We start from the raw sequence: 16984 nt of genomic DNA, 5'->3' as shown, positions 1-16984 counted from the left end.
AATCCACAAATAAGATCCTAACATAAGTAGCTGGAGGGTCCAAATGCTGCCAGATGTAGTGGAGAGCCATGTTCACTGCATCCTCACCTGATCTATTCTTATAAAAGGACTTCTGTATTTGGGTTATGTTTCTTATTTTTACTGTCATTTATGATATACTGCCACTAACACCTCTATAACTATAATTTTCACATAACATTTAATTAAATATATCAACATTGAGACACAATGGTAAGTGATAGTGACAGATACCATGGATATTATAATATCAGTTGTTGCGTTAATTGCTACTGTCATTCTCTTTTGAATATAACACATTTTTCTTATCTGGTTTACCTCCTACTTGTTATACATTTTCAATACACGCCAAATTCTAATGATTATCTCCCTTTTTCCTGACTGCCCATAAAATCCTTTAGCACCCAGTGCAGGTGCAAATTGTGTTCTTAAACTCTATTGTTCAGTTAATGTAGTATCATCTTTGTAAGAGCCATTTTCCTAGTTCTATAAGATTCATGAATATTTTACTAGATGACAATGCATAATCTATGGGAGGTTCCTATAACCCCCATAAGTTGAATTGTATTGTTATATTCTTGCCACTTCTAACAGCTTGGAGTAAATATTATTCTTCAGTTAGTGACCAGCCTTGCCATGTGTAAGGTGTAGAAGGCATAAGGTTTTAAACCGTGCCTGCGGGCTTACGGGCCTTTTGAGTTTGTGAAACAACTCTAAGAAAACGGTGCTTATTTAAGTACTGTACCGTATGCTTAAGGCGTACAGAAGAAGAAATTAAGAACCTTTAAGTATAGAAAGAAGAAGTAAAGAACTTTTAAGTACAGAAATAACTAAAGATTCTCAAGAAAAGCTAAGTTTATAGAAGATACCTTTTTTCCTTCTTTTTGCCTTTTATTCTATGTGTGTAACTATTTTTCCCTTTATTCTTGTGTGGATTATTTGCTTTTAACTTTCACTAAATATTTTTAAAACAAACTTTTGGACTGAGAGATTTCTTTCGGCACACGTTTCACTAGTACTTGATCTTGCTTTACATTTCGGCGGCTACAATCTTAATACCATCATATGCCTCTCCCCAGGCAAAGTAGTGCACTTAGGCCCCTGTTCTGATAGCAAAACAGAAACATACGAGGGTGTACCCAAAAATTAAAAAAAAATTGTTTTAATAATTTTTACTTACTGAAACTTTAATCTCCTTCAAAGTACTCTCCATGTGAATGTCTGCACTTGTCCCAATGGTTTTCCCACTGGTGGAAACATTTCTGGAATTGCTGAAGAGGAACGTCGTCCAATGCCTGCAGTGATTTTTCTTTGACTTCCTCCATGGTACAAAAATGCTTTCCTTTGAGCTCTTCCCTTTCTATGCAGGAACAAGACAAAAGCTGCATGGAGCGAAGATCAGGTGAGTAGGGAAGGTGGCAAGAACTCCAAGACACACAAGTCAATTCAGAAATCTCTTTGATAGGCTGACGACGATCTTCATAAATTGCATTGTGAACTTTTTAAAGATTTTGATCGTTCTTAATTGTTGAAGGTCTGTCAGATTGTGGTTGGTCTTCAAGTGACATTTCCCCTCGTTTGAAATGTGAAAACCTCTCGAAGACCTGTGTTTTATTAAAGTTCCCACATTAAAAGCAGTTTCCAGCAGCTGTTTTCCCTAAGAGAAAACAAAATTTAACACAGACTCACTGTTCTTTATGATCACCCAACACAAAAATCGCAGAACACATTTAAAGAGCACCAAGAAAAACCGACATGGAATGCCATACGAACAATACAGAGCAACGCCACTTGCCAGACTGCCATAGAATACTGTAAGTATGCTACACCTAGCGGCGAAATTCACAACTAAGTCAAGATTGCGCACTAGGTACACATCGCGGTTATTTTTGTGTACCCCCTCGTAAATATGATGACATACTGGCCAATACCACTGAATTAAATGGAAGAATTTTGGAAATGGAACTGCTTCTGGAGCTGGTTACCTGGTCAAATAGAGTAATCATGGCAGAAGGGTCATGATAAGAGAGGTGACTAAAAACACAGAATGCCATAGAAACAATACAGAGCTACGCCACTTGGCAGACTGCCACAGAATACTGTAAATATGCTACACCTAGCGGCGAAATTCACAATTAAGTCGAGATTGCACACCAGGTACAGATCCCAGTTATTTTTGGGTACCTTCTCGTACACAGGGATCAGAAACATCATGGGTCCCTATGTTTTTGGGGCCCCCGGCCAGTGCCCATTGTACCCATACGTGAAGACAGCCAGTGAGTTAATGCAGTTATTGGAGCCATTGGTGTCAGGTAGGATGGGGTATGCTGCCACAAGCTTGTTCCTCTGTATAAAACTTTGTATCATTTTTCATTGTTTCTTCAACTTTTTTCTAAGACTATAACTATCTACTTTTCCATTCTGGATTTGGATTTTATTTCACACTGTGATTCAACTAAGATCAATAACTTATGGGGCTGCAATTGAAGCTCCACTACTGAGTCAGGTCTCTCTATCCTCACCATTTTCCAGAGCTGGTCAATCCATCAGGTGTCACTTGTCCTTGCACAGTAATCCCTCGCTATATCGCGCTTCGACTTTCGCGGGTTCATTCTATCCGGGATTTTATATGTAAGCATACCTAAATATATAACGCAGATTTTTCGCTGCTTCACGGGTTTCTGTGGGCAATGTTTTTTTTTTTACTTCTGGTACATGCTTCCTCAGTTGGTTTGCCCAGTTGATTTCATACAAGGGATGCTATTGGCAGATGGCTGAGAAGCTAAGTTAAGTTCCTGTGTGCTGATTGGCTCAGCGACGGAGTGCCAAATTCAATTGCGTTGCGTTAACCAGGAAGTCTCGTCTCGCTCATTCAGCATCAACGTGTTTCGCTGTGTAAAGAGTTCACTTTTGTGCTCTTTTGTGTTTATCTTTGTGCGTAGTCAAGCCCTTCGTTATGGCTCCAAAACGATCTGTCTATTGTAATGGTTGTAACATATGTGATATCGGAGATGCTTGATATCTTTAAAATAATATTTAGGTTTTACTGTATATAAACAGTGTGTTTACATTCATAATTTTAATGAATCTTACCTAATATCTAAGAGAATATAAAGGATTTATGCTGTATAACTGTGCGGGAAATGTTTATAAGTGTGTGGGAGAGTTTATAAGGGCTTAAAATATATAAAAATAACCATATAAACATACGGTTTTTACTCAACTCCCGTGATACAGGAGGGATCACTGTATTTTACAATATTATTGCTCATATGTTGCTGGATCAAAAACTCCAAGAGCATCAATTTGCATTTCCTCCGGACACCCTGTGGATCACTGTCAAAGTTCACTGGTGCTCGACCTTTTCTTTCTCCCCTACTTACCTGGTGCTCTGTATCTTCGTCACTTTTGCTATTTCCTGAGTAAGGAATGGATTTCCACTTTGCTGAATTACTATTATGATGAACTTCTCACTGTTAAATTCTTCATTATTAGCAAGCGGTCAGACTGGAATAATTTTAATACACTTTGAAAGCTGCAGTATGCCAAAGTTTTGGAACAGGGGCACTAGGCTCTGCTTCAGAGCTCATCAGCACTTTTAATTCTGAAGTACGCCATCCTGCTAAGGGCTTGTGATCACAACAGGAATGTACCAAATCTGGTCTACACTGATGGATCTCAATGCAAGAATTTTTCTTCATTTAACATTGCTGTGTGGCTTATTAATCGTAAAGCAGTAAAACTAATTTGATTAGTTGCAATCCTAGTGTGTCACACAAAATGGAAATAAGAACTTGAGGAGTTTGCATCTCTAGATGAGGCTGAACTGAACATCAAATGAATAACCATTGAATGGCTGATGTCCTTTCAGAAGTTGAATGTAAAACCGATAACAAAATCCAGTCTTGTCAGTTTTACATTTATATTGCTGCATGTAAATGTAAACAGATTATGTAATTTATTCATGGCCGTTGTAATGGATGGCACATATGGGCTGGCATCTCAGCCAGCATTGAGCAGGGACCCTTAACTGACTGGGGGGAGGCCAGTGTAATGGAAAGAATGAGGGGGATGTCTAGGGAATATTCTCTACCCCAATACACAAGATGATAGCATACGTGGGCTTTGGTACCCATTTGGATACCCACAGGGCATGCTGGGAATTGGAGTCCCGAAGTGTTCTGTGGGTGCTGCCAGGGGGTACTGCAGGGGTTAACAATCCCGAATTCCAGCAAATCATGTCCTGTGCTTCCAATGAATCGTGTCCTAGCACCGGAAGTACTCCCAGGTCTGAGATAAAAGGAGCAGCTCCGCCTTGCATCAAGGAGTCAGAGTCGGGAGGCAGCAGGAAGCAAACATCAGGAGAATGGAAGGAGGAAGAGAACATTTAATACTACTTGTTTGTATTGGCTGGTGCTTATTTGGTTCTAAGTATTGATTATAAATAAATGGTTTTTATTTGAACCCAGGAATTATATTAGGTTACACTGTGTCTGTGATTTGGGGCCCCCTTTTGGTCACACTGTATTAATTTATTTGAAAAAGAGTTTTTCATATATGCATGAATTATTTATTGTTAATGTGGGTAGTACAGCAATATCACTGCTGCTTCTCAGTAAGGTGACCAGGGTTTGTCTGTTGGGTTTTCCCTGCACAGAGCTTGCATGTCCTCTCAGTGTCTGTGTAAGTTTCCTCCCACTCACCAAAAATATGCATGTTAGGTGAACTGGTGAAGCTACATTAGCCATGATGTATGTGTTGGATTTGTTCCTTCTTTACGCACTATGCTAACCGAGATAGGCTGCAGCCAACACCACTGGAACCCTGGTCTGTATTAAATGGGTTAGAAAATGACACAATATGGTGTTTAATGTTTGATACTAGGTTTGTATCATGTTATTGTTATTTTATTTAGGTCCTATTGCACTCCTTTGAATATCTATAAGGCACTTTGAGCATGGGAAAGGCACTATATATGTAAAATTCATTATTATTATCCTGGTGCCAAAAGCTTGGATTTAAATAACAGCCTATGCACTACTGTGTCAGTCTCAGGTAATATTGCACAAAGTCCACATCCTTTTTTATATATGCGCTGGAGTAAGCGGATTTAAAAAATGGATTGATGGATGAAACTGCACTGCAGTTTTCCCAGTGTGCTCAGCCACAGCCTACACTAAAGATGAGCTCTAGAATTTCAAGCGCTCATCTACTTTCGCGCGAACTGCTTACAGCTTTTGGAAAATTCGGGTTTTAGGAATTCAGCTTTAACACTGTGCTTCCGATTCCACTACTGCCTCTCAAATCGCTAAGAAGAGAAAAGACTTTCTCGCTGAAAAATATAAGGAGCGGACTGGGACAGCCTACATCAACACGGCGCATGTGTAACTTCAACTCCTCCAGCGGTCTGCCTTTTGTGACGTCAGGCATCGTGACCACGCCTTGAATGCGGCAACGGCATACTGTATAGGCAATGCTTTTGGTTACCATAGAGACAAGCAGGAAGTGCTAGGCAGAAAAGGGTCTATGATGTCTGTAGTACAGCAAACCTTATTTCAGAGGTTTTGACAGCTTGTATTTAAGTCGGGGGTTCGGAGATCGTGCCAATATGCATTGTTGAGAGTAACAGTTGCACCATCGTCTCAAATTACGGACTTTCATATGGACCTCATACCCGGGTAGGTTTTTTGCAGAATGATCGTTTAGAAATTAAAAAAGACCCTAACGTTGTGTGTGTGTGTGTGTGAGCGTATATATATATATATATATATGACATATATATATATATATATATATATAATGTGTGTTCGTGTTTAGCTCGGGAATATAAATAATTAAAGCTGCATCAATACATTAAATAAATTGCATGAATGACATTAGTAAAATTAGCAGAACAAAAGCAGCTCCTGTCAGAATGATTTTTGTAGATTTTGCAGGTTCTCCACATGTTTACGTGTGTTTCATCTCCTATTTCAAAGGCGTCTAAGGGAAATTGTTTGGGCGACTATGTATTAGTTCACAATGATGAGTGAATGTAGGATTTTGAATGAGTGGACCTAGCAGTGGACTAACGTCTGGTCCAGGGTTATACTAATAATAACACAGATCTGCAAAGTTGTGAAATAGTTATTTGTATTAGCATTCATGAACACAATAAAGAAATGTAATTAGAATGTTTCCATCACTTCACATTTAAGTATAAAATTGAAAAGAAATGGAATTACAATTTTACAAATTACACAATTTATTCAATACAATAAATTGTATTGTATTGTATTCATGTATACGACATTGTTCTAAACTAATTTAACATGAAAACATGTAGTCAGTCTCATATTCTTAAACATATACTGTATGTAAAGAAAACGACCACACATATTCATTGATGCATATATAACTTCTTTACTTACTTCACTTCGTTTTTTTTTTGTGTCATCCAATGATTTTTTTTGGTGGCCTGTCGTTTGTACACTTTTTCTGAACCCAATGGAAATCCTTCAGTCTGGTGATTCACTCACAGAGAAAACCTGGGGATTGTGTTTGGCATGATTACTGACCGCACAAGATACTTTCAGGTCCCCACATTTGAAACAATGCTGCATTTTTGTAGTTAATTTTTTCATCGTTTTGCTTTAAACATAGGTTTTAATATTAGTAAATATTAAATTCAAACTCTCCACATATGAACCAATGGTGTTTTTTTGTAGTTAATTTTCTCATTGGTTTAAACATCCATCCATCCATTATCCAGCCGGCTATATCCTAACTACAGGGTCATGGGGGTCTACTGGAGCCAATCCCAGCCAGCACAGGGCACAAGGCAGGAAACAAACCCCGGGCAAGGTGCCAGCCCACCGCAGGGCACACACACACACACACCAATGCACCTAATCTGCATGTGTTTGGACTGTGGGAGGAAACTGGAGCACCTGGAGGAAACCTACGCAGACATGGGGAGAACATGCAAACTCCACTCAGGGAAGACGCGGGAAGCGTACCCGGGTCTCCCAACTGCGAGGCAGCAGCGCTGCTTTAAACATAGATTTTTTATATTAATAAATATTAAATTCAAACTCCCCACATATTAACCAATGGTACTTTTTTGTAATTCATTTTCTCATTGTTTTGCTTTAAACATAGATTTTAATATTAGTCAATATTCAATTCAGACAAATTATCATTAACAATAAATATTGATATTTAATGAATAATAGTACGAAAACAATAAAACTGAGTAAAATTGACAGCTGAAAAGGTGTTTTGTGAACTAATGTTACATATGGTGAAAAAAATTTCATTTTTCATCAGCACACAAAAATATGTAAAAATCACATGACAAATTACATGAAATAATCAAAACATTTTTTTCCAGTGTATATATTTTATTTATATAGCACCGTTTCCATACTCAAAGTGCTTACAGTAATTTAAAGGAGTATATTTTGATTAAAAGCAAAGATGACATTGATAACACAGGATACAAAATAATATCAAGTATTAAATAACAAATCTCTCTCTCTCTCTCTGTATATATATATATATATATATATATCCATCCATCCATCCATTTTCCAACCCGCTGAATTCAAATACAGGGTCACGGGGGTCTGCTGGAGCCAATCCCAGCCAACACAGGGCACAAGGCAGGAAACAAACCCCGGGCAAGGTGCCAGCCCACCGCAGGGCACACACACACACCAATGCACCTAACCGGCATGTCTTTGAACTGTGGGAGGAAACTGGAGCGCCCGGAGGAAACCCACGCGAGACACGGGGAGAACATGCAAACTCCATGCAGGAGGACCAGGGAAGCAAACCCGGTCTCCTAACTGTGAGGCCTATATATATATATATATATATATATATATATATATATATAACTATATATATGGAAGCGAAGGTCTGTGATATGTTTGCATATTTGTAGCTGGAGATCCACAAAGGGAGAAAAAATGAATCACGTATCATAAAGTAGTTTTTATTTCTGAGCTTTCAGCCCCTGCCAGGGGCCTTCATCAGAGGATAATGATTAGACTTACAAGAATCAAAGGCACTATATAGCAAAAATTAGGTGGGGGGTTTTGGTGGTGGGGGAGCTGGGTCAGGGGGTGGATATTGGTCATAACATTTTGTTTATTATGAATATGTTCTTCTTAAGTTTGCATATGCTGGGTTTATGTCCAAATGTCTGGTTCTCTGGCACTCTGTATGTCTGTCTGCTTTTCAGGAAAGAACTACTTAACGGATTAGGTCATTTTTTTTCTATAATTTGCCTGAACATTCCGGTTGATTTTGCGACTACAGTTATCGTGCTAAGTATCAGAGTTCGGTTGCAGCACCAATTTATTTCCACAAATCCGAGACAGATGCTGTGGGCCGAGGGGAGTGGGAAGTAGGCGGGGCCCTCCTCACTCACGCGCCAGCTTCTGTTCGAGTCGCGCAGCCTCTCTTCACGTTTTGGAGTGTACCTCGCCTCCGCTTAGCTAGCAATACTTGTTTGTTCATCAGACATTATCATTCACAGATCGTTAAGGAGTAACATTTGTCGTTTTTGGGAGAAACATCAGAGCTACTTGTGTTTTAGAGGGTAGCTGCTGATTGGCAGAGATATCACATCTTTGTGCTTTTCTCCCCACATGGCGGACGCTCTCCCATCAGAGCTGAATACGATCACATACAGTGCCAACATTTGACGTGGGAGCGTACCTACCTGCCACTTGGCCAGAGATACCTTGCCAACTTTTTACATTTTTGTCAACGAGATCATAGCTCCATTCTCGCCCCTGATAGCAAAACCAAAAATATTGTATATCAAGAGGTCTTTGGATACAAAAGCTATCAATTTAAATTCTTCTCAATACAAATTCTTACATTTTTTTTTTAATTTTTGTATTGATTTTTAAAGTTTGTGTACGTTTACATGTGGGAATATACAGTGCATTCGTAAAGTATCCAGCCCCGCCATGCGTCCCCCCTTTTCACATTTTGCCATGTTGCGACCCTGCGCCAAAATCATCCAAATTTACTCTTTTCACCGAAAGTGGCACTCAACACCCCAGAATGGCAAAGTAAAAAGAGGATTGCAGAAACATTTGCAAATTTATTAAGCATAAAAACCCTAAAATACCCTATTGACCCAAGTAGAGTCTTTACTCTGACACTTTGACAGGCCGGTTGCTGGTTAAATGCATGATTTGTTTATTCAGTTGGATCAATCTGATTTCAGTTGGACATCAAGAAATGTAGGCAAATGTATTCTGATTACACTGAATTTGAATGCTTAAAAACAATGACATTTCTACCTGGCGCTTTAGAGGGCATCAATTACAGAAATATCATGGCCTTAAATGGGAAACATCTCATCTGTGACTTGGAAGACTGCAGAGTCTGCAAATGTGATTTTTATTGCTTATAGCTGGAGCTTAATTTCTTTTTTCTATTCTCTCTTGTTCATTTTAACTGCATCCATGCTTTGTAATCTTAGCCACATTTTTGTATATACATAATGACCCTCTAAAGTGTGTTTTCATAGGTTTTTTAATAAGAAAACAGAGAATAATCAGGCATATCACAATAGAAAGCTCATTATATGCTTTCTGTTGGGTCCACTTTAAATAGTCTTAAGTCAATGCAAAATATGCTGAAACAATTGTCCTCAATAAAGACAAGGATTGAAAGATATGCTGTAGCGGACATGGAACTGCACCTTCTAAGAAATATCACAGGTCATATAGTCTTTTTCCTTTTAAGAACTGGACACCCCTGTTTTAATTTGGGAAAATGATTCAAAGGGTTCTTTAGAGTAAGTGGACAAAAATCAGAGAGAAGACGTCCGATACTTCAGTAAAATTTACTTATTCAATTATAACATATAAATACATATGAATAGTATAATGCAGTAACAATAGATTATATATGCTTACAGTAATATATTAAAAGAAACAAACTTATGCTTACAGTAATATCAAAAGAAACAAACTTATGCTTACAGTAATATCAAAAGACACAAACTTATGCTTATCAAAAGACCCAGAGCCATCATCCTAGACCAGTAGACTGAGGGAGCCCGCATGTCAGTCTCGTCAGAGGATCAACTCGTGTGCCTAGTCCCAAATACCGGGTGGTTTGCACTTTCCCCACGGTTAAGCTTCCAAAGAAACTGAGGGCGGAACCTTCCCTTATATACTAATTAGGTGTCCTTGCCCAAAAGCGGCCTACGTGGAAGCAGTGTATGCAGAAGTGATCAGTTTCAGCACACACCCTTTTTCACGAGACACGGTATTTTTTTTCTTCTACTTGGCCCTGACTGAGGCAGTGCCTAGTACTAGAAGACACAGTAATATGCTTACATGTGAAAAAAGCCTCTCGAAGTGAAAACAACTCCTTACATAGCCTTGGCTGTATCTTTAGAACATTCCGGCTGTTTTTCCCAAAACATTAGTCTTTGCAGCTGGCTTTGCGCTGGAGCGACCAACGCCCATCTGCTCTCCTGATTCCCTTCCTCTCTTTATTTTACCTTTACTTTTTACAGAGAAAAATCCTTCCATTACAACCCCCACCCCAGTTGTCAGCCTTTAGTTGATGTCCCCGCACTCCATGAAACTTTAAAGAGACCCATTAGCCAAAACACCTCCACCAGTGCTTTCTGGTTTCAGCCCAATTCTCATTCGCCCTGGAATCTTTGTCAGTTGTGGACACTAGGTGGCACTGTTGCCCCTTGAAACCCAACAGACAAATGCTCAGGACACAGGTTAGAAGCACCAAGAAGTATCTCTTATATATATTTCTATTCTGGTTCCACTTCAAAACCGGTCCCGTCCGCACACAGCCGACATGGCATTTCTCGATTCCTATTCGTCCTCTTCCAAACCCTTCCCCACGCTGTCTGCGGCTCCTCTTCAAAACCGGTCCCGTCCACACACAGCCGACACAGCATTTCTTGATTCCTATTCTTCCTCTTCCAAACCCTTCCCCACGCTGCCTGCAGCCTCCCATACACCTTGCTATTTTCGCTATACTGCGGTGGTTGTTTCCTAAGCCTTTGTTATAAAATGAATGGCAGTATCTTCTCTGTCGATTGGTTTTTGTACAATGTCATCGCTATTCCGGGGTCCGGCAACTGCCTGTTCCTATCAGTGGGTTATTTCTTGACACAAACGGTTGACGAAGGCAATGCACTCTCACTACGACATAGCTCAGTAAATTTCGTTGCATCACATTGGGACAGATTTGGAGACGTTCTTCCTGCTGTTCTTTCCAATGCAAGTCGAGTTATCACAACAAGTCACGAGTACTGTCAATACATGGCAATATCTTCAGTTTATGGTGGTGAAGCTGAAATTCAAGCTTTTTCCCGAGATTAGATCTTTTGACTCATTATCTGTCGTCTCCAGCAAAACACCTATTCACAACTTCACAGGGAGCCACTGAAGCTGAGAGAGAGTAGGTGTGATATGTTCATTGGATTTAGAACAGCAAGTTATTATCCTGGCAGCAGAATTTTGAAGACGTTGTAAGCGATGGATAAGTTTTTGTGGGATGCCAGTTTGAATAGCATTACAGTAAACTATATGTGAGGTGACTCAGGCATTAACCGATGCTTCAGTACTGTGTTGTGTAAGAACAGGACAAAGTCTAGAAATGTTTCAGAGATGGAAGAAGGCAGTCTGAGAAATGTTACTTATATGTGAGGAATCATTTAATAATAATTGCCATTATTAGTGTATAAATGGATATAAATAATTGCATGTAAACGAATCGCCAAAATCTGTTGTATGTAAACGATACTGTTTTAAACGTTATTGTTGTTTCATCAGAAAACCCAGTTTCCACGTCTATCCATCCATCCATTATCCAACCCGCTATATCCTAACTACAGGGTCACGGGGGTCTGCTGGAGCCAATCCCAGCCAACACAGGACGCAAGGCTGGAAACAAACCCCGGGCAGGGCACCAGCTCACCACAGGGCACACACACACACTAGGGGCAATTTAGGATCACCAATGGATCTAACCTGCATGTCTTTGGACTGTTGGAGGAAATCCACACAGACATGGGGAGAACATGCAAACTCCACGCAGGGAGGACCTGGGAACGAACCCGTTTCTCCTAACTGCGAGGCAGCAGCGCTACCCACTGCACCACCGTGCCGCCGTTAGCTTGGACAAATATAAATAGATTGATAAAATGAGTAATGACCTTTTAAGGTGCGCCTTCTCTTCTTCTGAAAGAATAGGACTTGGCCAGCAGCAACAATACCGCTTACAACTTGAACATATGTAAGGTTTTTTAAGCTTAAATGTATCCAAGTGTGATTTGTTTTTCTTTTCTGTTGATATTATTTTTCAGATCTTCAAGCATGTATGATAACATGGTAGCTTGTTCAGTTAAGGCTCCAGTAAGTTTACAGATTGGCAATATGGTTACAGATACAGCAAACCCGGGGGTCTTGGTAATTGATGTCACCTCCCCAGAATGCACATCATTTAATGTAAGTCATTTCATTTTCTTTACGGGTTGCTAGTAAAGTAAGTTCATTCATTGATCCATAGTACAGATTCAGAGAGAATGGATAAATTAGTCATAAGTATGCAACTGGCATTAGTTTTTCTGCAAAACCAGGTTAAAAAGGCCAGGGTGTAATTTATAATCATTATGTTAAGGTCTATACAGTGCCTATGACTTTGACATTAAAGAATCTTTTTTCTGTTGATCACTGTTAAAAATACCAAATTTAATGATTCAATGCTGTGAAAACTTCCAAGGGGATGAATACTTTTTTTTAAAAAAACATTTTATTGAATTCATTAAAATCAAATAACATTCTATACAAACAAGTCATTGATTTATTAATGTATATTGGAATGTTTTGAAATAGTAAAAGAAGCTAGGAAGGATATTCATCTTGACAATGTTAATTCTTCCAGCTAAAGTGAGATGAAGGGTAGATTATCAATGCAAGTCTTGCTTAGGTTTTTCCAATGCAACATCATAATTCTGTTGATAAAGAGCTTTGTGTTTACTTGTGATGTCTACCCCTGGGTATTTAAACTGATCTGCGATGATAAAAGGGAAGGTGTGAATACTTTTTATAGGCACTGGAGACCTTGAATTGGCCCAGCGTGTTCTGTACGTTTGTGCGAGTGCAGTCCGGATGATTTTATGTAAAGTCGTTTCTTGCTGGGCTGTGGCATCCTGATACGATTTAGCGGAAAAAAACTAAATGGATGCATAGACACTAAAGTGGACCAGTATGAGTGAGTGTGCTTGTGTAAAAAAAAAAAAAATATATATATATACCCTGTGAGGTTTGCCACCCTAGTTAGGAGTGCTTCTTACCTTGTGCCCGATTCTACCAGAGGCTTGTACAGGAAATATGTGTGGATCCTTTCTTAAATCCTAGTAAGCTACCAGACATCTGAAATGCCAGTTCTGATTTGGTTCTTCACACCATCACCCTCTGCTTCCTATGTTTGAGCCAATTCTGCACCCATCTACATACCACACCCTGAACTCCTGCTTCTTTTAATTTAATGCCCAACCTCTCATGTGGCACCTTATCAAATGCTTTCTGAAAGTAAAGATAAATAATCTCATCTGCTCCACTTTCTTTGTATCCTTTTTTTTGCCTCCTCATAGAATTCCAGCCTGTTAGTAAAACACGACCCCCCTCTTCTGACCCCATGCTGACTGTTCCTAATAACTCCTGTCCTTGCCATGTGTTCCTCAATCTTATCCTTAATAATTCCTTCCATTCATTTTCCTGTGATGCTTGTTAAGCTTACTGGCCTATAGTTGTTTGGATCTGCCCTGTAACCCTTTTTTATATTATGGTATGATATTTTCCATTTTCCAGTCCTTCGGAATCTCTCCAGTGCGCAGTGACTTCCTAAAAATATGTATCAAGGGTTTATATGTACTCTCTAGCCTCCTTAAGAACTCGAGGATGAATATTAATAATTGAGGAACCTTCTATACACGGGTGTGTAAGCATTGTGTAGGTGTAGCGGTTAAGGCTTTGAACTTCAATCCCTGAGGTTGTGGATTCAAATCCTGCTAGTGACATCATGTGACCATGAACAAGTCATCTGACATACCTGTGCTCCAATTGGAAAACCAAACAGAATTGTAACCAATTGTATCCTAAATGCTGTTGGGATAAAGTCATCAGCCAAATAAGTAAATGTGTGTGCCTTTCAAAACGATGTCCAATCATTTCAGTTTGTCAGTGGTGGACTTCAGTCAAGGTTTGGACTCATGTCAAGGATAATGAAAGAAAACAGAATACACCTGAGCACAATTTGGAGTGCCATAGCCAAGGGCCCAAATACTATAAATGAGACGTTTCCATTTTTGATTTTTAGTACATTTTCAAGCCTTTCTGGAAACATGGGTTTACTTTGTCATAATGGGATATTGAGAGTTGATTGATGGCTAAAAAAGGCAAATTTATCATTTTAAAATTAAAACTACAACACAATGAAGTGTGCAGAAAGTGAAGGTGCTGAAATCCCCTTTTTGGATCTTTCTGTGTCCACACTATGGATCCACTTTCCAGATCCACTGTATGTTGATACCAATAGCTTAAGTGAATTCTAATAGAAATGCTATAAACCATTCAATACTAGAATTACTAAATACTTAAATTGTTTGTTATTTTTGTAATATTAAGTGCTTCTTTCTTTCTTACAGTTGCAAGAAATATCATTCAAGAACAATTACACAGCTTTTCTAATGGTACGACTTCATAAACAAGATCCCAACTCTCCAGGCAATGCAAAGTGGGTGACTTGTCTGCGTAATTACCAGTTAATGCCCTGTCCTCATACTGAAGAAGGGGCTCAGGATTATTTCTCAATCAGTAGACAACAGGTTGGTCATGTTATAATTGGATGAACTTACAAAATGTACTAGATTGTCCTTGATTTATTCTTTAACAAAACTGAGATAATATTCCAAAAATGAGACAATGAATTGTGTGGTGCACAGACAAAACTCAAAGGAAAGTCGCGTATACCCGGACATGGGGTCTGAATACCGATGAAAGCAGCAGGCTTCAGTTTTTGAGTTTAAGACACCTGTGACAAATAATGCAGGTTAGTATTATTTATAATCCATTGACATTTAAAAACATTTCCAGGGTCTGAAATACTAAGCAAAAGGAAAACAGGAATTATTTGTCCTGTGACACCCCACAGACATGTCCATCCATCCATCCATTATCCAAACTACAGGGTCATGGGGGTCTGCTGGAGCCAATCCCAGCCAACACAGGGCACAAGGCAGGAAATAAACCCCGGGCAGGTCGCCAGCCCACTGCAGGGCGCAGACATGTATAGTGGGAGAAATAAGCATTTGATCCCCTGCTAAATTTGTAAGTTGGTTCACTTAGAAAGAAATGAAGAGCCTGTAATTTATATGGTAGTTTCATTTTAATGGAGAGAGACAGAATATCAACCAAAACCACATTACATAAAAGTTACAAATTGACTTGCATGTCAACAACAACAACAACATTTATTTATATAGCACATTTTCATACAAAAGAATGTAGCTCAAAGTGCTTTACATAATGAAGAATAGAAAAATAAGAGACACAGTAAGAAAATAAAACAAGTCAACATTAATTAACAAAGAATAAGAGTAAGGTCCAATGGCCAGGGGGGACAGAAAAAACAAAAAAAAACTCCAGACGGCTGGAGAAAAAAATAAAATCTGCAGGGATTCCAGGCCATGAGACCGCCCAGTCCCCTCTGGGCAATCTACCTAACATAAATGAAACAGTCCTCTTTGGATTTATGGGTTTCACGGAAGGACTTGATGATGATGATGATCATGTGGACTTCTGGCTTTTAGTCCATCAATGCTGGGGCATCATGGTGCTTTGAGTAGGACTGCGCCACCACATAGAAACCGGAAAAAGAAACAAGAGAGAGTAGGGGTCAGTACGGATTTTAGAGCCACCATGAATAGTTATTATGATGAATTGAACATACAGAGTATCAGGATTAACATAAAGTGAAGTTATGAGAAGGCCATGTTAAAGTAATGTGTTTTCAGCAGTGTTTTAAAGTGCTCCACTGTATTAGCCTGGCAAATTCCTATTGGCAGACTATTCCAGATTTTAGGTGTCATGTCATTGAATGAAATAGGGATTTGATCCCCTACAACCCAGCCGGAATTCTGGCTCCCACAGATTGGCCATGTGCCCATGTGACACACAGATTACAATCAATCAATCAATTCCAGATACCCCTGATCTCAACTCATTATGTGTATAAAGCACACATCTCCACAGAATCAGTTTCTTCCATTCCAGCTTCTTCACTACTATGAGCAGCACCAAAGAGCTGTCAAAGGACGCCAGGGAGAACAAGACCTGCACAAGGCAGAAATGGGCTATAAGACCACCAGCAAGAAGCTTGATGAGAAGGTGACAGCTGTTAGTGCGATTATTTGGAAATGGAAGAAATATAAAATGACCATCAGTCGCTCTCAGTCTGGAGCTCCATGCAAGATATTGCCTCATGGGGTGAAGATGATCATGAGAAAGGTGAGGGATCAGCCTTAAACTACACGGGAGAAGCTTGTTAATGCTCTGAAGGCAGTTGGGACCACCACAGTCACCAAGATCATCATTGGTAACACACTATGCCATAATGGGTTGAAATCTTGTAGCGCCCTCAAGGTCACATGTACAGTACAGGCCCGTCTTAAGTTTGCCAGTGAAAATTGCCAATGCAAATAATCACACTTAACAGTTATCCGCTTCTCGCCAAGTTCCTTACTGAAGGTCTTGTAGCCCATTCCAGCCTTGTGCAGGTCTTGGCCCTGACGTCCTATGACAGCTCTTTGGTGTTGCCCATCATAGTGGAGAGGTTGGAATGGAAGAAATGGATTCTGTAGACAGGTGTGCTTTATACACATAATGAGTTGAGATCAGGGGTATCTGGAATTGATTGATTG

At 39.5% G+C, this 16984-nt stretch overlaps 1 protein-coding gene across 4 annotated transcripts in view; it reads left to right on the top strand.

Annotated features, from left to right (window-relative positions):
- Positions 1-5449: 5449 nt before the first annotated feature.
- Positions 5450-16984, top strand: part of nicn1 (nicolin 1) — a 63918-nt gene continuing 52383 nt past the window's right edge. For 2 of the 4 annotated variants that reach the window (XM_039772077.1, XM_039772078.1), the window contains exons 1-3: positions 5450-5696; positions 12368-12509; positions 14711-14890. In XM_039772077.1, the coding sequence (XP_039628011.1) occupies positions 5680-5696; positions 12368-12509; positions 14711-14890 (339 nt within the window). In that variant the 5' untranslated portion in view covers positions 5450-5679. The remainder of the gene's footprint in view (positions 5697-12367; positions 12510-14710; positions 14891-16984) is intronic. The other 2 variants (XM_039772076.1, XM_039772079.1) reach the window with 2 other exon arrangements.

Source organism: Polypterus senegalus, chromosome 12, assembly GCF_016835505.1.
Source record: "Polypterus senegalus isolate Bchr_013 chromosome 12, ASM1683550v1, whole genome shotgun sequence".
NCBI lineage: Eukaryota > Metazoa > Chordata > Cladistia > Polypteriformes > Polypteridae > Polypterus > Polypterus senegalus.
The sequence above is the reverse complement of the archived record's forward strand: the minus strand, read 5'-3'. Positions and strand labels throughout refer to the sequence as shown.